Source organism: Chanos chanos, chromosome 10 (genome assembly GCF_902362185.1).
Source record: "Chanos chanos chromosome 10, fChaCha1.1, whole genome shotgun sequence".
Taxonomy (NCBI): domain Eukaryota; kingdom Metazoa; phylum Chordata; class Actinopteri; order Gonorynchiformes; family Chanidae; genus Chanos; species Chanos chanos.
The window spans coordinates 10,452,807-10,476,445 of NC_044504.1; the positions used below are offsets into that span (position 1 = coordinate 10,452,807).

At 40.3% G+C, this 23,639-nt stretch overlaps 1 protein-coding gene across 1 annotated transcript; it reads left to right on the forward strand.

Moving 5' to 3' along the window:
* The first annotated feature begins 2,519 nt into the window (after positions 1 to 2,519).
* itchb (itchy E3 ubiquitin protein ligase b) lies at positions 2,520 to 22,663 on the forward strand. Its single transcript, XM_030786020.1, has 24 exons — positions 2,520 to 2,626; positions 5,692 to 5,783; positions 6,107 to 6,248; positions 7,569 to 7,693; positions 8,364 to 8,498; positions 8,823 to 8,877; positions 9,038 to 9,216; positions 9,603 to 9,792; positions 10,304 to 10,399; positions 10,756 to 10,930; positions 11,210 to 11,279; positions 11,558 to 11,642; positions 11,938 to 12,066; positions 12,921 to 12,993; positions 13,645 to 13,716; positions 14,150 to 14,242; positions 14,471 to 14,626; positions 15,038 to 15,171; positions 15,572 to 15,712; positions 16,082 to 16,202; positions 17,365 to 17,469; positions 18,244 to 18,340; positions 19,943 to 20,015; positions 20,113 to 22,663. Exons 2-24 carry the CDS (start codon positions 5,714 to 5,716, stop codon positions 20,210 to 20,212), a joined length of 2,616 nt encoding a protein of 871 aa, XP_030641880.1. The 5' UTR covers positions 2,520 to 2,626; positions 5,692 to 5,713; the 3' UTR covers positions 20,213 to 22,663.
* Positions 22,664 to 23,639: the final 976 nt, after the last annotated feature.

Genomic DNA, 23,639 nt, shown 5'->3' on the forward strand with positions numbered 1-23,639 from the left:
GATAAAATTTCGATTTCCTAACGTTCAAAGCCTGCCAGAAATTGCAAAGAGCAATCGAAAAAGTCCTGTAGAAGCCTAATCTTCAGTATGTGGGCTGTCTTCTCATTATTTCTTCACGAGATTGTTAGACGCAGTCGACTGCTGAAACATATGTTGTTTTAATTTTATCCTCTTTAGTTGTCATATTTACCATCAAGTGTATGACGTTTCATAGAGCCCTTTACTGATATCCTATTACAGGCGTCAAATTGAGATCACTGTGAATTCAGTATCTTTAAGCGCAGTTTCTTGAAGTGAGTTAGAGCACCAGTTGTGCGGGAAAACAGTGATGATTATATTTAAATCATTCTGTTGGAGCACAGTACCTATTAGTACATATTTAATTTCTCACACTCATCTGTTCATACGCAAACACCCTCATGAACCTTAACTCTAACACACTCACGATCAGCATTTGAGAAGAAACACCGACCTCTGCTGCCCACGAAGTAAAAAAAAAAATCAAAAAGAATTAGCCTTGACGATAAAAAGACAAAGACAAAGAAGAACAGAAATGTAGGTGATTTCGGATGATTTTACTCCTGCACGGAAAGAAAACAAAGAACGTACAAGAACAGAGAGACTGACTGAGCATTGGGTAGCCTCAGAGGGAAAATGACACTCTAATTGTCAACGCCGGAGCATTTTATATTTGCTGAGTTCTTTCAACAGGTTGAACTGCAAGACCACACTACTCATTTGACGACTGCGATTTTTAAAAGTGCACAGAACGTATCAAGGTCAAATAACATGTAGGCGAATGCGTTGATATTGCAATTCGCGCCCCCAGTAAGGTGTTTAAACCTTCTGCTTGCATTTATCAGCTTTGAATGGAAAGAGTCTTTAAAGCCCTTACATATGAAAACATTACAGTGATTTTTTTATTTGGCTGAAACATTACTCATCGTCGACAGGAAGGGTAGGCCATGAAATGAGTGTAAAACGTTTTGTGATATCTGTTTAATTGGGCTGGTTTTAATCATTTAATCGTTTAAACATTTCCTGTCAGAAAAAATTTATATTCTCCTTTGAGATGCTTCATTAAGTGAGCTCTATCTTACAATTAAAACATCATTCTCCTTTAATAGTCACATTAGTGTGAATTTAGTACAAGTAAGCATCGAGCCAAACGCACACGAAAATTAGAGCGAGGGAAACACCGAAGTTTTGTCAATTCTTGCGAGGGTAAGATCAAGTAAAAGTGCCACGTCTCAGCAGTTTTTGTGTGCTCAAGGTGATATTGCAGGCCTCACAGGAGCGTTGTGAAGATCAACAGTTCTGATGGGCAAAGGATATGGAGCCAAATTCAGACCGGTTAATTAACAAACGCAACAAGGGTATTACAGACATCCTACAATTCATTGTGTTTTGTAATTACATAGCACCACTGTCACAAAAATATGTCATTATGGTTTGCACAACTATTACGTTTCATGAAGACTATGCTCTCGACAATTTAAAAACATGATTTGTAAGCACAAAGAGTGAGTGCAGTACATGCACCCCATTTATAACCCCCTGAGACGTTTGGCAGTGTTTTATTACAGATTTTCTCACAAACCTGACGGGATTATTGCTCTGTCATTAATTTTGTTTAAATTAAGAAGTTAAAGGGAGTCATGTGGTTAAAACAAGTCATGTGTTTTCTCATATTCGACTGATGATGCATCATTGGAACCCACAGTTTAAAGCGCACCTGCGTTTTAGACCTAATACAATTTAGAAACCACTGCCACTAGAGGTCACTTTATCTGAGGTTTATCGTGAACCTGTTGTATACGTGTTTTTACTTTTAAACACAGACGATCCTGACTTTAAACAGGTCTCCTTCTTGGATGTTTTTAACATTCGGTCTTTTTGGACGTAAGGTGTTATGTAGGCTGCACTGACATAAGCCGAAGCCAACGGCAACACTGTATAATTAAGTACATTTAAAATGAAGGCGCCTGCCTTAAAAAGCTAAATTGTTAAACCGTAGCTAAACTAATGACACAGCAATAAATCCCATGTTTGCATACCATAAAGTGTTTAGTTGCAAACAAATTTCTTTTATATTAATGAAGCAAGCTGTATTTAACTTTGATGCATAATATATTTGCATAGTGTGATGTATAAGTGCTGTGCTGCGTTTGAATGTGTTGGCCGCACGGAATTACTGTGAATTATAAGATATTTGTAGGATGTACTGGATTTCTTTCTGCAGTTTTGTCATGAACACGACCACACGAGGAACTGAAAGAGTTGCAGACAACGAAATTTATAATCTCCACATATTAACAAGGAAATTCTCAAAGAAAATTGGTGGCGGGGGGATTTCAATAACCCTAAACAGTTGCGCAGTGTTAGTTTAAATGGTTCTTTCATAACGCTGGAGATCTTACGGTGTGCACCCAGCTTTGCCATGTATACGAAACTCTAGACTCTGGTGTACATGCGTCCCACCTGGTATCAGTCATGTGACATGACTACGAAAATGGTGGAAGTTTCCTCCTCGAAGTGGTACTGAGGGGCCACAGATTTCCAAGTGAAATTATTAAAGAGAGACCTTAGAGGGACATCAGATAATTCAGTCTCATTTCGGCACTGGGTAAGCCGTTTACACTTTGACAGTGGGGCAACAGCGTAATGTTCTTAGTTACTTAAAGTTCTCACATAGCATGCTAACGTTACTATATCCTGTAACTAGCCGGTGAGCTAACTAGCTACCTTATGTGCTACGGCGTATCTACGCTGTCAACATTAGTTCTGACATTCGCTAACCAATTATGTAGCTAGCTTAATAAACGGCCATTTGCCAGCAGTCAGTTTATAAGGTATAATGGTAATTTTTAATTTTTAATTTTCAGTATCTCCGAAGCAGCAAGCTAGTTAGCCGCATAGCATACCATATAAAATATGTTACGCCATTGACAAGGTTAGCTGACTCGTTAATGGGAACAAAGTGAACATGTATTCTTTCAAAGGAGAATTCTCGGCCTCAGCTTACCGTAACACTAACCACCCGTTGAAAGTTACTGGTTGTAAATGTAATTTATCGTCTCTTTGTACTGAACTGTTCACGGTTTGTCATGTATAACCAGCCTGACATTATCTATCTAGTATGTCGTTGTGACTTAACGACGAGACTAAACAGTTAATGAAATAATGTTTTCCCTTTTTGTTTTGTAAATTAGTAAGTAGCTCATAAGTTCCGTGTCAGAACTGCACAGCAAATGCTTAGCTAAATTAAGTTTTCTCAGTCTCGTACAGCGGTTGACATAGCATTCCGACTCCTCTTTATCATGATGTCTTCATCGAAAGGAAATTTGCAATCCGCGATGTTTTTGGGTTGTTTTCTAAAAGCTGTGTTTTACATTAAACTGTGGGTTGCATAGTTGTTAATTCAGACTGATTTTTTTCTAACACTCATCAGATGGTAAAGCATTACCGAATTAGGCTAGTTGTTAACTCAGAATCTCTTCTTTACGTTCACCAAGTTTTGGCATAGTTCTGGAGCGACATGTAAGGCATCTGAGATTCCCTGGTAATATGTGTGTATGATGGTTGATGTTGAAAAAACGAGATCGACGACAAATGTCTATTTTGAACTAGGAGGTTCAAGTTTGTTTGGAATGCTTTTGAATTAGAGGTTGTATAAACGTCAGTCAAGGAGAATGTGTGATGAAGCAAGGAGTTTAGAACATACCGAATATTACAATAAGGCTTGGTGTGTATGGTCAGTCTGTGCGATTTTGACAGAGTAATGACACCTAGGCAGCCTGGTGAAAAAGGTCATTAATGGAGAAGTGAATGACAGTGTTTGATATTGTGTGGCTTTAACATGATTTTGAACTTAGATGTGTTAGCTAGAGCACTCCTAAAATACAACACATCGGTCACTTTGGAGAACCCCTATAAGTATTGTCACAATATACAGGAAGATGGTTTGTCCTTGTCGCTGCAGTTTCTCTTTCACTTGTGTTTCCATGGTGTATCCACCTTACTGTCAGATCAAAGTATCATACGATCATAGCAGGATGTTATCTGTGTTTTATTATATTTGTTTTGGGCCTAGCATAGTGTCTCTATCTCTTAATGGTACAAAATGTAATGTTAGATTAACATAAATGCTTTTAGTGATGATGTTTCAGGCAATAAATTTGGTCAGACCATTCAGCAGTGGTCCTGCCCCTGTTTTCTAATCATGAACATTGTTAGAAGTCAGACTTGTTTTGTGGTCAGCAGTTTGGGATGAATTAAATCCAAAGAGCTGTGTGAAGTTCATTTTGCAGTTGGTTCGTAGTCAGGTTTCCAGCTGAAGGATGGGTTTGCGGTGGCTGTGGCAGGAAAAGGGTGTTGTTTTGGTAAAAGCTTCATAAGCAGAAGTGAAAATAAATACCACAGTCTCCCCCATGTATGGACATTAACTGTTATGTCTGTGTGAACATTTTCCTTCACATTATCTCCACAGCCTCTAAAGGTCAACAGCAATTGCTTTATCCAGTGTCTACATCAGCCCAAATGCTAAGCTGTTTTCTAGTATATAATGGTAGATTTTAACATTTGGAGTGTGTTATTTGTAGAAGCAGCCAATATACTCTTATTCTAAAATCAGTTCACTTGAGATGGCAGATAATGAAATGAAAGTAAAATGAGAAATAAAAACGTGTCGGACCATCACACTTTGTGTTTTCAGCGATTGTGGACGATGTTTAGGACTTAGTGGTTTGTCAGTGAAAATAAACAGTAATCAGAATTATGTGATTTCGGACCATGAACACCTTAGGGAGGTTGCTTGTGGGTTTCTTTAAAATGTGGATATGTGACATCGATTTGAAATGAGTGAGTAACATAAGAACTCAACAGAACCTCGGAGTCATACTACTGGCCATGCCACTGTTTTATAACGTAGCCATGCGAATTACAATTTGGATTCATGGTACAAGTCCCAGCTATGCCGCAAAGTCAGGAGAGCGTAATAGGCCATGTGCTCTGGGGTGGGTTTGTCAGCTGTGATCCCTCTCACTATTTGTCACTGGTGGTCAAAAACCAGTGTTTTTATTAGTGTTCGTGAGTGCAAAGCTCTCTGCCCCAGCGTGCTGCATGACTTTAAGGGTCAGCCTCGGTCGTTGAGACCAGTGGCCGCCAAAATTTTTAAATTGTAGGGCAAAAAGTCTGATTGAATGATGAGCTGCAGAGCAGCATAAATAATTTTGGAGATTGCAAATAATTTATCAGATCATAGCAGTAATGTTGATGCCTATTGTAGACAACAAGGACAATTACCTACAAACACCTTCAGGAGAAGGCTGTCAGACTTAATATCATAGACCAAATGAAAGGTTTTCACAGGCCACCCTTGGTCTGTGGGGCAGCCCTGACCTAGCCTGTCGCTGCTGTCTGACAGGGAGAAAATAGGGGAGAATTGAAAACTCTTTGGTGCTGAGTTTGTGCACTACGTATGGTTTGAGAGGGATTTTCATGGTTAATGTGTTAAGCCACTGAATAGGTTGCTGCTGTGTGTATCCACAGCCAGTCAAGAGGAATGCTCTTTTATTGCTAAGCCCGTTTAACAGACTTGTGCAAACCTATTTCCATCAGGTTCTGTCTTGCGTTAGATATGAGTATTGGTGATAGAGACAGACAAAAGTGACTTATTGTTTTTTAATGCAGGTTGACAGCCCATATCAATGTGATGGCCTGCACTGTAGCTAAAGCAGGCCCTGGGAATGGCTATCCCATGAAGGCACAACTGCAGATTGTGGGTAGGTTTTTTCATTGTCTGTTTTCCCATTGCAATCACTGTTTGTTTGTTTGTTTGTTTTTTAATTGCTTGATGTGATGAGGAGGTGAAGGAATGGGAGCAGAAAATAAAACTGATTTCTAGCACAGAACTTATTTAATGTTGTTGCTTAGAGAATACATGAAGTTGAGTAAAGAAAAGATTTATTTTTAGAAATGCCACAATTGAGTATTTTGCCGTTAATTAGAGCCTTGAGGCCGAGTCAGTTTTAGCTGGTTGGTAAATGAAAGTTGTATTTACTGTCGAGTCAGAAACTGATATAATGCTATTTGGTGTTTTCCACAGTACTGTCAGCGAAACTGAAGGAAAACAAGAAGAACTGGTTTGCCCCCAGTCCCTATGTTGAGGTTGCAGTGGATGGCCAGTCCAAAAAGACTGAAAAATGTACCAATACTTTGACTCCCAAATGGAAGCAGCCCCTCACCGTGTAAGTAACACACATGTATAAACACACAAAGACCCTCATGGACAAGGACAGCACACGCTCTGCGTGAGGTGTTCTTTTAGGGGATAGTAATGTGTGGTAACAGTATTGCTTTGTGCATTCCACTTGTGTATCAGGAGCGTCGTGCGAACACCTATGTGCCGAGCTTTGATTCCCGTTCATTGTTAATATCACACTGTCAGTCCTGTCTTAGCGTTCACCTGTCAACCAGCTCACACCCTCTGTAGAATAGCAAAGTCACGCATTTTTAAAACGTACTCTTTCACAGGTTTATCAGCATCAGCAAAGTGGTTGACAATGTGGATATGAAAAAAATATTCATCATTTTACCTTTATGCTTTTGTAAAACACATTCAAATCATTTGTCTCTTTGCCCCCTATATCTTAATGTAAATTGTAACTGCTAATGGATTACACTTTTTCATTATTTATTTCACACAGTGTGTGCTCTGTACATTAAATGAACAAACGTGAAAGAAAAGCATTTTCAGTTAACATTTTCAACATTTTATGTTAATGTGTGACGGTCGAACAGTCAGAGACTATGTAAAGTGTAATGTATTTTCCCTTTGAACCTCAGTCTGGAGAGCTGGGATGGGAGCTGTCTCACTTGGCTGTCTCAATGTCATCAGTGTGTAAGATGAGGTGTTGAACCTGTCTTGAGATAAACACACACTCTCTCAATGCACTCTCTCAGCAGCTGGGCCAACAGGTTAAATAAGTCAATGATTTAATTGCATTAATGACTAAAACAAATGAGAATGGCTTTGCAAAGTGTGCATATGTGCCAAATTCAGTCACTTTCAGTGGAGACAAACTCAAGCAAGTACATGACTTTGTAGTACATACATTAGTGCAGTGTTGTCGCCGAACTTCTATTGGTACTCTGTAATTCTCTCTGGCATAGGACCTTCTAATTTTAAAGCCGTACATCTTCCCTGTCTACTCTATGGTATTTTGCAATTATAAAGGAGACCTCATTTGACCACACACATGGACAAGGCGCATTATATGACTGAGTTCTCTGGTTCACCTTTTAAACTTCCCACACAGTTTCTGGTGTGTTTGTTACTCTTTTCCAATATATAGACTGATTTATGTTCCAGTCTTGAACATCTTTTGCTTCAAGTTACTTTCAGATTTGAGAATTAGGAGCTCTTTTTGTACTGACTCATGTGTTGTTTTAATCTTCTTTCTGTTTGTCAGCAGTTCAGTACATTTACTATAAAGAAGCTCGATAATTAATGAGGTTCTGTTTTCTCTTTGTTTTCAGTACTCTCATTTTTTTTATTGCTTCTTCAGAATCGTCACACCCTTTAGCAAGCTCATCTTCCGCGTATGGAGTCACCAGACGTTGAAATCAGACATCCTTTTGGGAATAGCCACGCTGGAAGTCAGTGAAACATTGAAATCAAATGACATGAAAAGTGAGTGCTCAGCACTGGGCTGAAATGAATCATTTTGGGTGGAGGAGCAGTGGGGAGACACACATCTCTCTTCAGCCCTTTATTCTGTACGAAGGAAGCCTTTCAGCAGTCTGCAGTTTTTAAACATTGAAAGATTTGGAAGTATCAAAGCACTGTGCGTGAAATGCGCCTTGTGTCTAACAGAAAATAGTACATTTCATTTGTAATGAAGGTTATGGTCTCAAAAACATCTTTATCCTGTATACACTTGTTGAATATACTGCTATAGTGATCATCTCTCTGCCATTTGGTTGCTTCAGGGTTCACTCACTTTGAGATAATACCAGACAGTGTCTATTAGTACTGAGTCTTTGGAGAGTCTTTAGAGAGTCTTTAGATAGCGTGTTTGTCTGGTGGAAAAATCGAGTCCCTCATGACATTCAGTCTCATCAGCTGGTATATTCACAGCCTGTGTAACCAGATCTGCTTTCTCAACCATCTGTTTATCTTACAGTATGTATTCACAGTAGAAACTAGCTCTGTGACTGCATTTCAGTGCTCATACTGCAATCTCAGATGTGACAATTACTTGATCTGAAGCCAGGATCTGAGAAGGAAAGAAAGACGAGAGGTGTTTACTCTTGTTCATAACCAACTCTGTGACGTCCATGTTTCCCTCCTTATCTTTCAGTTTCTGAGGTAATTCAGACTCTCCAGCTGAGTGCTGATCAGGATCAGGCAGACGTGGTTGGCGACCTGTCTGTTTGTCTGGACGGCATGCAGGTAGACCCGGAAATGTTTGCTTCTGTGGAGGCTGACAACCAAAGTGAGTTCCTTGCTCTGTCACCCTTTTCCATGCTGCATTCCAGAGCGTGTAAGAGCGTGAAAGAAGCTGGATAGACTCTTACAGTCTGTCTGTAGGAATAGGGGTTTTCCAAGCCTTTTTTTGAGGGGGGATTCTCTCACATTGGTTCTTACTCTAACTTCAGTTGACAAACATGTTGTCATTTATTTGGCAGTTTGTATGCTGTAACTGAGGGCTCCAGTGTTAATCACTGTTGAGTTCAGAGCCTGATTTTTGGGTCTGCATTTTCACTATCTTTACTGACAAGGTAAATTACTACTGTGTGTGTGTGTTTTTTCCCCTCAGGTGTTTCCAATGGGGAATTACTCCATAATGGACATAATGGTGATGTGAAGCTGAGGTACGATGTTCTTGTTCCTCGTAGTGAGACTAATGAAAATTAATTTACTGGTGTTTTTTTGGCACGAGGCTGTCATACTGTTTGTGCCAAAGATTTTTCATCTCAGCTTTTCTGATGTTGTACACTTTTAACCACAGTTCTGTCCTCTTCAATGACTTAGGAGGAGCAGAGAGGGCTCTCCAGCCGTTGAGGGGCGTGAGCGTTCATCCACTCCGAATGGTCGTACGATGAGCGGTACAGGGTCTCCCTCTACTTCAGTGAGGGCCTCTAGACCTCAGAGACCCCCAAGGCCTTCCCGGCCCCCACCACCCACACCACGGAGACCATCATCCTCACCAGGTCAGGATCCACACTGACAGACCTTTTCATACACCATGTTCTGTGTATGCTGAACATCTGACAAGCTGTTGCATGATTTTTGTTTAATTTTATTTATTTGTTCATGTAAATTAGCACATTTTGGAAGTTAATAATTCATTAACCTGGAACCTTTATGAAAACATTGTTTTGAAATATCCCGTTGAATATTAATACATTAGAGTTTGTATGTTTTAGAGCGGTACAAGTAGAGAAAAAATCTCAGCCTGTAACCCAGAACTCTCTTTCAAGCACTGCCACTGTTACACAACATGGAAAGTAAACTGACAAATACTTAAGTTCAGTGTGTTGTTAATGAATATGTAACAGATATGACATTATTTCTGCTTTATTTTAAATGTCTGCAGCCTTCTCCAATGGCTGTGTCCAAACTGATGGGGGCAATATAACACAGGCTGATACTCTTTCCCGTAATCCTACGTCTGGGACGGCAGATCACAATTCGGTGTCCCAGGAACTGCCAGCACGACAGCCGATCAGTGTAGCACCCAACCCCAACCGACACTCTGTCATCAACGCGGGCCCGTTACCCCCTGGGTCTGTATCTCAGTGGATGGCTTTGTCCTGTCCCCAAAGCACTAGGACATAAAACTGTGCTCTGCTCCACTCAAATCCATTATGGCTGTGGTCTGTTGCCTGAAACAGTTAGGACCATAACAGTGTAAACAAACCTAGATAACAGCCGTCTGCATTAGAGATTTGAGAATTGTTTTTCAGTCTCAGTGTTCCATATGCTTTGCAGGCACATGATGGCCATACTAGTTGTAAGAGGATCACTAGTTTTAATGACCTCATTCTTATCGTTTCTCAAAACAGAAATTATTTTGATATTCTGTGATGGTGTTTAAAAAATGATTGTTCTCTGTAACCCTGTGTGTTAACAGAATGAGAGGGCCGTGCAGGCTGACTATAGACTACCACTGCCTGTTTTTTTTTTAAAGCAACTTATATTACCTAGTATACCTCTGTGAATGTTTAAAAGGGAGATGAGGACTTTGACTCTCAATCAAGACTTTTAACGTTGAGGTTTGTGCCCTTATGACTGCAGATGGGAGCAGCGAGTGGATCAGAACGGCCGTACGTATTTCGTTGACCACGTGGAGAAGCGGACGACATGGGAACGGCCCGATCCTCTGCCTCCAGGGTAAGAGAACTTTCAGTGTTCCTGTGTCCATAAACAGGATAGGCCTATTAACGCAGACAGGAGGGTGCTCCGGACAGTGAGAGCAATAAGTGAAATACCGACAGTGCAGGCGACCGCATGGTATTGCGACACACTTTGGGGTTTCCAACAGTGTCAGCAATGCAATGGCATAAAAGAATTCCCAAATGTAGCTGCTAAAGTTTTTAACATGTGTGTTACTCATATTTCTTCTTTGCTGATTGCAGTTATGTCCCTACAGTAAGCATATTGAATGTAACGTCTGTAGGAAAAACAGAGGAGCAGTTGTTTATACATGTTTCAGACCCAGTGAAAGTGTCGCGTTGTTTGTCATGTAGCTGGGAGCGCCGAGTAGACCCCATGGGTCGTGTGTACTTTGTGGACCACATCACCAGGACCACCACGTGGCAGCGCCCCACCATGGAGACAGTGCGTAACTACGAGCAATGGCAACACCAGCAGAGTCAGTTACAGGGGGCGATGCAGCAGTTCAATCAGAGGTTCATTTTTGGGGTAAGTGCCATCCTCTCCTCAGCAAAATGATTGGCCCGACATTGTTTTGATCACTCGCAGCATTGTTAAATACAGAGGCTTTACTTTTTGTCTGTGTTTTATGAACTTTGCTCGATTGACATTTCACTCACTGAACCGTGACTCCAAAACCATAGTGCAGCCCTCCGGACCAGTTTAGTGTGCTGTTACACTTATGTAATGTTATAGAGTTACAGATTTAATCAACTGTTGGTCATGATAAACTCAACTTCTTTTTCCTTTCCCCCCCGTTTGCTTTAGGTGCAAGATCAGCTCGCCACAGCACAAAATAAAGAGTTTGACCCTCTGGGACCTCTGCCTCATGGATGGGGTAAGAGCGCAGATTATGCCGACTGTTTTATAGGACAAAGCAGGATATGTAGATATTTGCTTGTGCCTGTGCTTTATCAGAACATCATACGAAATTACCTGAAGTGCTTGGTGTGAGTAGCTCAAATAGTGATGTCTTTGTTGCACACAGTAGCTCACCAACCTTCTCAAATGTCTTATTATTATTATTTTTGTTTTTTTATTGATGCATCCTCTCACTTTTTCCCTTTGGGAACCACTCTCGTGTGTGTGTGTGTGTGTGTGTGTGTACATTTGCAGAAAAGAGAACTGACACCAACGGCAGAGTTTATTTTGTCCATCACCCCACCCGATCTACACAGTGGGAGGATCCACGTACCCAAGGGTAAATATTTACCCTCTTTTCCTTTTTCGTTTCTTTAAGCTGTCGTTTGGGAAGTACTCAAGTCCCTCATTCACCTGAATGAACAGGAAATAGTAATAATATCATTGTAATTCAAAGGCATCAGAGTGCAGTCAGAAAATGCGTGTTTGATTGGTACTGTCTTTAAAAAAACTCTGGCTCTAATACATATCATTATAGATAAAGAGAATACTTATCATTAATGATGGATCTCCTGTGTGATGGCACTGGAATCACATAGTCCGCTCAGATGTGTCATGCTCTGCTTTGCTCACAGGCTGCTAAATGAGAAGCCTCTGCCTGAGGGATGGGAAATGAGATTTACAGTGGATGGAATCCCTTATTTTGTCGACCACAACAGGAGAACTACAACCTACATCGACCCCCGCACTGGAAAATCTTCACTGTGAGTCCCACCCTTCGGAATGCCCAGAAGGCATTTCATGAGTTAACCTGTTGTTTGACAAGTAGTTTTAACAGTTAATTCTGTGTGTTTAGTAGACCCTTAAGGATCATATTGCACTTTAGTGATTTCCTTGAATGTGTGTTGTGGGAAGGAAAGAGAGTCTTGAGTTTCAAACAGAGACACCCTTTCCAGGCAGACTTGCAAAGGAAATCTTTGACATCTCGCTTTAAGTATGACTGGATCATGACCTCTAAATCCACAAGTGTCTGATGGCGGGAAGTGGAGCAAAACAATGCATTTAGAATCATGCATAGCTATATTTAAGACTTTTCCTCATTCCTGGAATGATTGTGTACACAGACTAGCTCATGATGTTCCCCTAGGTGAAATTCCCCTTAAGTGTGTCACACTCTCATGTTGCCGGTCATGCAGACATGCCACCTACCAAACAGGAAAAACCAGTTAAATGCATGTAGGATGAGTTTTACTGCTGATTCTCCCATTTACAGCCCTGTCAGTCATCTCATGCGGCCATGACACGGCTCTTGTTATATTTGGTAGTTTTAACATGCGTGAGGGCTTGGACAGCCTTGTCTAAATGCCGCAACACCAGATTTATTTGATATGAAGACAGATTTGATAGCTGGTGTACCATGTATCCTCATCATAGTGACATCACTGCCATTCTGAAACCTCTGACATGCAGAAAGGCTTCACAACACACAGTTAAAAGATACTCTCAGTGAAGTCATTCAAATAATGGAGAAGCGCATTTTGTCCTCTGAGAGATTGGAGTGAAAATGAGTTCTAAAAAGACATGACTTTGACAACATTCCCCCTCATTTCTCTTACAGTGAGAATGGACCCCAGATCACTTACGTCAGAGACTTCAAAGCCAAAGTCCAATACTTTAGGTTCTGGTGTCAGGTGGGTGTCACGATTCATAATGCTTTTACCGGTAGTGAAATCATACGGTAGGTACAAAACTGACCCAAACACAGAGCCAGCAACACATGATCCTGTCTCAGCTTTAAAATGATCCGTCTTCATTCTGAAAACAAACCAGAAATAGTCATGACGTCTTTTTCTGATTCACCATTAAGAAACTTCCTTTGTAGAATGAATAACTGGCACAAAATGTATAAATGCATATGCTAGCAGATTTAATTATGTAAAGAGATCATTAATCCTAATTAGTTAACTGCTGACAACAGTGTCAAATCACTATGTTTAGTGTAGGGATGCAAGAGTAAGACATCAGCAGTAAAGGAGAGTTTTTGTAAGGGTTTTGCTAAATGCCTGAGTATTTCATGGGACGTGTTAGCTTGGGCAAAGAGGAGCCAGTTCAGTGTATCATATCCCTCCCTATGTTGTATAATTTCACTGGTGATTTCATCCTGTTTATGAAGCCAGTGTTGTGGAAACGACTGTGTTTTATTTCCATCTCTACCTTTTAACACATGACGTCTCTTACCCTGAAAGAGATTAATACTGTCGAGACTTTTCTGAAGTTGTTTGTGGGTGGGAAATCAACTACCACCCTGTCACACCCTTAGTCCCTTTTGTTTTCTTTTGCAGCAATTGTCAATGCCTCAGCACGTTAAAATCACTGTCACCCGTAAAACCCTGTTCGAGGACTCATTCCAGCAAGTAAGTTCACCTGGGAAAATGTGGTCAGTGTTTATTTTGCTTCTTAATCGCTTTTGTGCTGTCCTGAGGATACTCACTCGTTTGTGGTAGCTTCTCTAAGCTTTATAAGGATATCCCAGAGCATTTGTCTTTGATGAAGCACTTCACTAATGTGGGTGTGACGGCTCCGTGGGCGTGAACCTGTTTTACAGTGCTGTGTTGAGTGAGCGAAGGTAGGCTGCAGAGACCTGATAAGGCTTGATACAGACAGCTGGAACAGGGTCGGCACATGCGGCTTCTCAAGCCAAATGACCCGCGGTGCTACCAAAAATACTAGCGTAGCAACACCCTCTGCCATTCCAGTAACACACCTTCTCTTTCCCAGGTGTTCCCAAGTGTTCTGTATTCGTTTTAAGTTTGTGAGCACTCTGTCACACGTGTGTGTTTTTGGCAGATTATGAGCTTTAGCCCACAAGATCTCCGGCGCAGGCTGTGGATCATCTTCCCTGGGGAGGAGGGTCTGGACTACGGCGGTGTAGCAAGGCAAGTGGCGCACCTAGAGAACTAACCCAAACACAGAAGCCACCTGAATACTCTAGCCCCCAAATGTCCTTCACTGTTTTACATAATGTGTAACTGATCCCCTTTTGCTTACGACAAACTCAGAAATCACAGTGGGAGACGCTAAGAGAAATAAGTCAATATAAGTACTTAAATACGTGAATCCGTGTCTGAATGACGGTAAACAGTCCTATAAATGCCTCCATACAGAGAGTGGTTCTTCCTCCTTTCCCATGAAGTCCTGAATCCCATGTACTGCCTTTTTGAATATGCTGGAAAAGACAACTACTGCCTGCAGATCAACCCTGCTTCCTACATCAATCCTGACCACCTCAAATACTTCAAGTTCATTGGCCGCTTCATAGCTATGGTACCTTTAATTTGACTATAAACATCTTTGCTGTTCCGACCATGTTTTGAGAAACCATTTAGAAGAATTCAGTATATGTGACTCATTTGGTTTTAATAACAATAACTGTAGAATCATAAAACAATAACTTATTAACAATAAATATAAAATATCATCAAGTTTTAAATTGAATTGATACTGCTACTAATGCTACACTATTAATTATGAATGTGCTCTCTTACCGACCATTCTCAACTGTAATTTTACTGCCCTGTTAGAGAAACAAAGCTTGAGATGACATTGACATGTAAAATGGTATGTTTCAATTAGAACGCAGCTACAGTGAAAGAGTGTAGCTATAACATGTTTAACAGGTACAGAGTGAATTGTAGCCATTGTCTCTGGATAACTGCGTATTTCCTTTTCTCTTAGGCCCTGTTTCATGGCAAGTTCATTGACACTGGCTTCTCTCTGCCTTTCTACAAACGGATCCTTAACAAGCCTCTTGCACTCAAAGACTTGGAGTCTATTGATCCGGAGTTCTACAACTCTCTCATATGGATCAAGTGAGTTATTTTTCACCCTTGTGGAAGGACTGCTGGTTAATTCTTACTGTTGCCAATTAATTTAAATAGGCAGTTGCATCCGTAGTACAAGTGTGAGTTCATTTCACCAAGATATGAAGGAATTTTTAAAGATTGTGCCGTTTGACTGTGATACAAGAACTAGAATAAGTAGACATGGATAAAACACAGTGAGTTTTAATGAGGAGGATCAAAGAAAGAAAATCATGGCTGTGGCTACACACGTAATCCAGATAGACTCAAAGGGCTCAAATGAAAAAATGAGATGTTAAATAAAAGATTTATGTGCTGGTCGTGTTGGGTTTATAATACTACTCTCAGTATGAACGTACACAGTGGCTTCTGTCCTGACTGTGTTTTCTCTGTGTGCTGTGCCTTATAGGGACAATGACATAGAGGAGTGCGGGTTGGAGATGTTTTTCTCTGTGGATAAAGAGATCCTTGGTGAGGTCACCACCCATGAGCTAAAGCCTGATGGAGGTAACATTCAGGTGACAGAGGAGAACAAGGAGGAGTACATCAGGTAAACACACCACACTCCAAACAGCATACTGCAGGCATGTGTGGCAGAAAAATACTATTACACTGATCCACGGAGCCCCCCCCCCCTTTTACAAGCAATCCAACTGTCACTTTACAAGACCTGATGAGAGAAACATTCATTGAAACACTTGTTTTCGGATGCCTCGGGCTGTTTTATACATCAATAATAAAGCAGTAATACATGCCCGTAATACATACGCATTATAATAGTTGTTAAGATGTAACAAACAGACTGTTGCATTTCTTGTATAAGACAGCAATGAACTCAAATAATGATGACCTATTGAATTAAAATCCTGTGAGCGCATGTGTTTGTCTCACCATGTGAGATTCTTCTGCTTGTTCTCAGGTTGGTGGCAGAATGGAGACTGTCCAGAGGAGTGGAGGAGCAAACACAGGCTTTCTTTGAGGGCTTTAATGAGATCCTGCCACAGCAGTATCTTCAGTACTTTGATGCCAAAGAGCTGGAGGTAACTTTTTTTTTTTTTTACATTAAGTAGCATGGCATTGTCTAGCATGCAGTGTCTAGTTGTCTGGAGATGTTGAGCATGGTGCTGGATTAAAGCACTGTAGCAGTGCAGAGCGTCTGGGGTTTTGTGTCTCTAGTTCCAGCTATGGTAGCCGACAGAGTCCAGAGGAACATAACTGGCCTTGTTCCTTTAAGAACTTCCCATAGTAATAGAAGCAATAGAGAGCATCATGGTCTGGTCCATATCGTCATACAGGACAGACTTAAACAAAGTGGTTCAAAGATAGTCGGTTAGATATAGATTTCTTCTGTATCTCGCTATGTCAAAAAAGTAAAAGAAAAAAAAAATATATATATATATATATATATATATGTGTGTGTGTGTGTGTGTGTGTGTGTGTGTGTGTGTGTGTATGTATATATATATATATATATATATATATATATATATATATATATTTTTTTTTTTTTTTTTTCTTTTACTTTTTATATATATATGTGTGTGTGTGTGTGTGTGTGTGTGTGTATATATATATATATATATATATATATATATATATATTACACACACACACACACACATATACACACATATATACACATCTATGAATTTGCCACTACAGTTGGAGTTTTGCTTATGAAAAATGTGTGAGGATGAGATCTGTGAGTGTGTGTCCTGTATGTGATAAGATCTGTAAGTGAGTGTTTGACTGGATGTATTGGTCCTGTAGATGGTGAAATGGGAGTGTTTGTGTTTGTTCTGTAGGTGATGAGATCTCTGAATGGATGTATTGGTCCTGTAGGTGATGAGATCTCTGAATGGATGTGTTGGTCCTGTAGATGTTGAAATGGGAGTGTTTGTGTTTGTTCTGTAGGTGATGAGATCTCTGAATGGATGTGTTGGTCCTGTAGATGGTGAAATGGGAGTATTTGTGTTTGTTCTGTAGGTGATGAGATCTCTGAATGGATGTGTTGGTCCTGTAGATGGTGAAATGGGAGTGTTTGTGTTTGTTCTGTAGGTGATGAGATCTCTGAATGGATGTGTTGGTCCTGTAGATGGTGAAATGGGAGTGTCTGTGTTTGTCCTGTAGGTGATGAGATCTCTGAATGGATGTGTTGGTCCTGTAGATGGTGAAATGGGAGTGTTTGTGTTTGTTCTGTAGGTGTTGCTGTGTGGGATGCAGGAGATTGACCTGACAGACTGGCAGAGGAACACCATCTATCGACACTATGCTCGCAACAGCAAACAGATCCTGTGGTTCTGGCAGGTACAGACACTTTACACACACTCCCACAGCCCTACACCCTGAAACCAGCCAAAACCCTGCATGCATGGGTCTTTTCTATTAGTGTGAGTCTGGTCAGGTCAGGTTTGAAATATGTTGTGTGGTTTAGTAGTCTTTTTTTGGAGTCACAACATGTTTTTTTTGTCATCATTAGCTAACAGTGATGATGAACTTCAAGAATGAAAACAAGTCATTGTGAGTTCTGCTCCTTGTGGAGAGGCCTGTTATAGCCATGACAACGAGGAGTTTGCATGTTCCAATGCTTTGTAAAAGCAAAAGTAAAAACATAGCTTAGAACTCAACTCTCTGAAAAGTTTACAGTGCAGCACTGGCTGTAGAATTTTGTTGTAGATCTGTCAAATGATTCTGATAGGATGGTGTCTCTCAACTCCAGTCCAGGGGACCTGCTTGACAGCACATTTTAGCTAGTGCTTAACACCAGAACACCCAGCTCAAGAAGCCAAGGGCTCAGTGGTCAGTAGATAGATGAATCAGCTGTGTTAATGCTGGGCTAGAGTAAAAATATATATCTTGTCGGTCAGGAGGACTGGATTTGAGTACTGTTATGATAGTAATCTCTTTCATTTTCATACCACACCTGTAGATGTGAGGACTGATGTAGGCTACATTTGTTAAACTTTGACCAAATAATGTATTCACTGACAAAATCTAAATTTGATATATTGCAGGGTTAATTTGAGATGTAGGCAGACACATGCTAAAGGAAATTATGTTTCTCTCTTTTTCTCCTATTAGCTGGTTAAGGAAATGGACAATGAGAAGAGAATGCGTCTGCTGCAGTTTGTGACAGGCACCTGTCGCCTCCCAGTGGGTGGATTTGCTGACCTGATGGGTAAGTCTGACTTCAACTTCCCGGTCTGTTCCAGTTTCTCCCTATGAAGACAAGTTCAGCTTTCGACTGCACTGAACTAGACTCTCTTGTCTTTGGCTTCACGGTAGCTGTGTGAACAACCCCTTTGAATACAAGTTTAAATAAGTAATTACTCTTGCAAAATTAATATTATTATTAAATATTTTTTTAGCATGTACTTTAATTATAGATGTAGAATGTACAATCTTAGAATCTAAAACACCATTTTTGAATTGCACATCAGAAATAGCATTAAGAATTTTGGTTTAATAAACAGGAATGGTTTCCTAGCCTCTAAACTCCATTGGTTGTATTCATCAGATGATGGTATTTATGACTGACCAGTTGCCAGTCTGTTACTCAGAGCTCAGAGGATGGGGTGCTTCAGCCTTGTTTTGATTTTAGAGGATCCTTATGCAGACATGCATCCTGTCATTTGTCTGACAAATGGTACACCCGCTGAAGCATCCACATTATTGTTCTGTTTCCTCAGTGAAAATTCTGACTTTTGTAGCCATGGATTCTAGTGGCAATGCTGATTTCTCTAGAGAACTGTCACATCCCACATTAACCAAAGACTGTTCGTGTTTGGTTCCTCTGGCCCTTGGGTCCAATGTTGAGGTGCCGCTGGGGGATCCAGTGAATTTTAAAACAGTAGCTGCTATTGTTCATCAGTCATTTGTCAAAACGTTCAGCTGTGTTTGGGATCATGACTTGGCAGATCAAAGACTATAGCACTGAATTCCTTTATGAAAAGATTAAATATCATTTTCCAAAGGGTTAGCTTTCCAGGCAAGAGTCTGGAGAGTTCTTTTGCTCATAACTTGAGTCTATAAAGCAGAGAGTTGTCTGATAATATGGGCATGACAGCTACTGTGCAGACTGACAAAGAACACAGAGTTTTCATCACCTTTTCACCTTCAGCCGTGCATCTCTTGCCTTGCTGCTAACAGTACATTCAGATTTCTGTCAGAGAAGCCCAGCTGTCGTTATGGCTGGATGGTGCCACTCTCTGCTCTGTTTCTGTCTCACTGTTTGAAAAAGCTGCCTTCAAACAGAAGAAACATTTGAAGCACAGGACACAGTGCGCTGAGCATGTGCTCAGGAACACTAATTCATCAGCATTTGCACGAGCCCCTTATCATCTAGTTCATTGTTTGTCCCCTGTTGTGTGAAACAGTTTTTACGTAGCAGTCAAGGGCTCCTTGTAAGAGCTGTCGTTCATAGGACTGCCAGCGTTTACAAGGTCACTTTACTCAGATTCATGGAACATTTGCTTGCAAAGCCAAACACTTTGAATGAACAAGAATGAGAAGGTACAGAGTTGAAGGTATTCATGGTGGATTCTAACCATGTCAGAAATAGTACTTTTCTGAGAGGCACAAAGTTAAAGGTTTTTGGTGCATCCCCCTAATGGGACTGAACAGAGTAAACAGAGTGTATGGATCGTAGTGGAGTTCCTCAGAGATCACATTTAACACTGTCATTCTGTATGTAAACGTGGAGATTCAGCAGGTTGTGTTTCATGACTCTTTACTTACTGAATGACTCAAAACATTTGTGAACTATTTTTTTTTTCCATAGGGAGCAATGGGCCACAAAAGTTCTGTATTGAAAAAGTTGGGAAGGAGAACTGGCTTCCCAGAAGCCACACTTGGTGAGTGTATTCCCTCCAAAGCAAATACTGTATATAACCAGACTTTCACATATCCACTCCGTGGCTCTGTGTTAATACCATCATCTTCTGATTTCAGTTTTAACCGGCTGGACCTGCCTCCTTATAAAAGCTACGAGCAGCTCAAGGAGAAAATAATGTTTGCCATCGAAGAGACAGAGGGCTTTGGCCAAGAGTAGGAGACCACTGCTGATCACCACCTTATCTAAGCAATGTCATGACTGTGGTGTGTGTGTGTGTGTGTGTGTGTGTGTGTTTGACCAGAGGAGAGCAGTACTGTTATTCCCTCAGTGATCTGGCACATAGGTGAATCAGGGATTGAGGGGACTCCAGTTGATTCTTCTGATTTCATCAGCTGAGGAAAATAGGGCTCAGACCTGTGACAAAATGCAATTTTCACAGATACTTTTTGGAAATCTTCAGTATAATACTTGAAGTCCTGAGACACCAACATGTAGCTCCAAATCTAAAGATGAGACTGGCAGTTTCATGTGTACATTTATACATATATATACAGACCAAATTCTCATCAGAATGACAGTTTATCTGAAAATTGCACATTAAGCCTGTAAAGGAAAATCACAGTGTCAGAGTCAGTTTGGAGAGACACAACAAAGATCATGTGAACACTTGTCCATTTTTCTTCTGCCTCAGCTTTCCGCCAAAATATCTGACTAAACTGAAGTGTGCTAGTTATAATCGAAATGTCTAGATTCTAGAAATGTGATTTATGTGACAACGCAACTCTTTTTTTTTGCAGTTTGTAAAACACAAACAAAGACATAATGGACTTGAGATGAACTCCCTCGGCTAAATCAAATAGAAGAATCATGACCTATGATTTATGAGACATATGAGTTCCAAACTTCCTTGGCCCTAGTTTTATAGGGCTCCTTAATCAGAGATCATCTTATCATTGTAATATTCTGGGTCAAACCACGATATGTGTCGAGATAAATGATATTATTGAGTAACAGCCTGTACTGGAGGTCGTATATGCTCTGGCCATGTGCTCATGGTGACGTTCTGGGCATGGTCAGTTTTCTTTTTTTTTTCTTTATTCTGTGACACTGTTTCCCTTCTCACGCCCTGGGGATCCGCTGGACAGCAGATTTCTGCCCTAGCCCCGCATAATCACGCCCATGTCTCCTTGAATTAGGACTACCGTGGTTAGGCATGAACTGAAATGTGCTGCATATAGGGTTCTTAGAGCTGGAGCAAGGAGACACTGCTTTAATAGAGTGCCAATATGTGACTCAAGTCAATCAATAACCAGAATTTTAACAAAATTATACCTTTCATACCGTATGTTTTCATCATTCAGAAAGGGTGTTTATATGTATGAGTGTTTGTTTCACTGGACTTGTGAAGCTATAAACCCAGTTAACCTGCATTCGAAGACAATAGAGATATTGTCCCTAGCTACACTGGAGTGCCTTTCTTCAGTAAACCTGAGTGAACCAGAGCAGTTCACATACATACATTACATGCATGCATGCACGGGGCGTGTAATGCATGCATGTGAAGCTAATGTAGCTTGATTCATCATGCAGTCTTGGGCAGTGGCCCCTCCAATTGGACTGTCACTCTCACTGTGCTTTGTCAGTGTTTCCCAAACTGGCTTTGGGAGACCTAGACCCGTGCACATTTTAGTTTTCTCCCTGTTCAAAGACCTGATTCAGTTCATCAGGCAATTATCAAACCCCTTGTTGAGCTGAATCAGATCTGTTAGAGCTTGGAGATACTTGAAATGAGCAGAGCCATGGGCCTCTGGGAGCAGGACTGTGAAAGACCAGGTTTATGTAAGTGGGAAGTGATAAAAAGGAAGCAACCGGACTGTTAGCAACTCTGCTGGAGAGCTGTTTAGTATCCACCAATACAGTAACTGAATTGGATCACTGTCTAGCGCTGATCTGGAGAAAACTGCACTAGTGAATTGATTTGCAAGAACAATGAGCTAATCTTGATTTTCTAATCTAGGTGAGACTTGTGCTTATGGGCCTGAGTAGACTTTTTAAAGTTTGAGGATTTGGCTTAAACCAAGCAGGTAGCCAGCGTATAGAACTTGGGCTGGTTAATCCGCAGAAATGTTATCAAGTTTTTTGTTTTGGTTTTTTTCTTTTACTGTAAAAAGAGAATGAGATTAAGGGGTGATCTTGGGAGATCTTTATAATATGGTGTTTCTATGAGACCTTCTAAATATTCTTGGGAATTCTTCTTTTTTGGGAATGTTTGACTATTAACTGACAGGATCACATATTCACCTCTCCAGTATGAATGGACATAGAATAAAACATTCAAACACTTGCTTTCTGATAATAAGATTGAGTCACAAGGGACAGGACAGATGGACACACAGTCCTTAACATTTTTAATTTCCTGTCTAGAAACTAAACCACTTCACTCTGTATGTGAACTGAATGTTGTAAATTGTGTGAATATTTAAGTAATTTACTTTTTGTAAAAAAAATTTAAAAAAAAGATCAAAAACAAAACAAAAGCGGTTTTTAATAATGACTGGTGTAAAAGCTTCCTTCTCTCTGTTTGGAGATTTTTCTTTTCCCAATTGATTTTTATGTCTTGTATATTGTGTAAAAATGTTAAACCAACAAATAAATAATTCTATGGCATTTCTGACTTCCTACATGTCTGTTTAATGCAGATACTCTCGGCTGCAATCTCCCAACAACCTTGATGTCACTGCTGAACAATAGCATTTTTTCTGTCACATAAGTCCAAAAGAGTCACTAGACAAACACAGACTGAACTGAATACTTTATTTATTTTTTTTTTTAACAAAAGCAACAACCTAAAAAAACATAAAAGAAAAAAAGAAAAACAAAATGTAGGACTTTAATTTTTTTCTTTTTAATAGCATGATTTACTCATACAGAATCATTGACTCTATACGCAGACCTGAAATCACAGGGTAAGGCTTTAAGGTCAAATCACATCACAGAGCTATAAATAAATAAATACTGTGTTTGTTACATTTCACTGTACCTTAAAAATGGAGTTAGGAATTTCCAGCTGACTCTGGATTCGTGTAGTAAAATAAATAAACAGGTAGGAGCTGAAATAATACACCGCGTCAAACTCAGTACCGTTTCTAAGTGAGGGGGGGGGGGCGTTTTAATATAAAACAAACAGCATGAGGTTGAGGAGCTAGCTGAAAGGCAGTCACCCTTCAGTTCTGTCTGATTCAAGCTTGGTGAGGAAGAGTGAGAGTTTACTAATCATCTGACCTGTTAGGGCTCTGCAGTCCCTCTCATCCGTTTTGACAACACTACCTACTGTACTGTGCCGAACTAAAGGTCAGCTATGCTGTCAGACAGCAGTGATTTGGTTAGAGAAGGAACAGCGTCCTCTCTCTCTCTCTCTTGTACCCTCTTTCCTCTCAAAACACAGTACAAGCACTTAGTAAAATGCAGAAAAGTACTTTGTAATTTCGTAACAATTTTAAGTTGAGTTTTTGAATACACAGTTTTTGAACACATAACCACGTTGCTGACATTCTGGTCCAAAGTATAATATTTATATATTTATAATTTGCTGATGTCTGCAGTTGTATTGAACTACAATCAGACTGTTGTCTCCGTGTGAAAG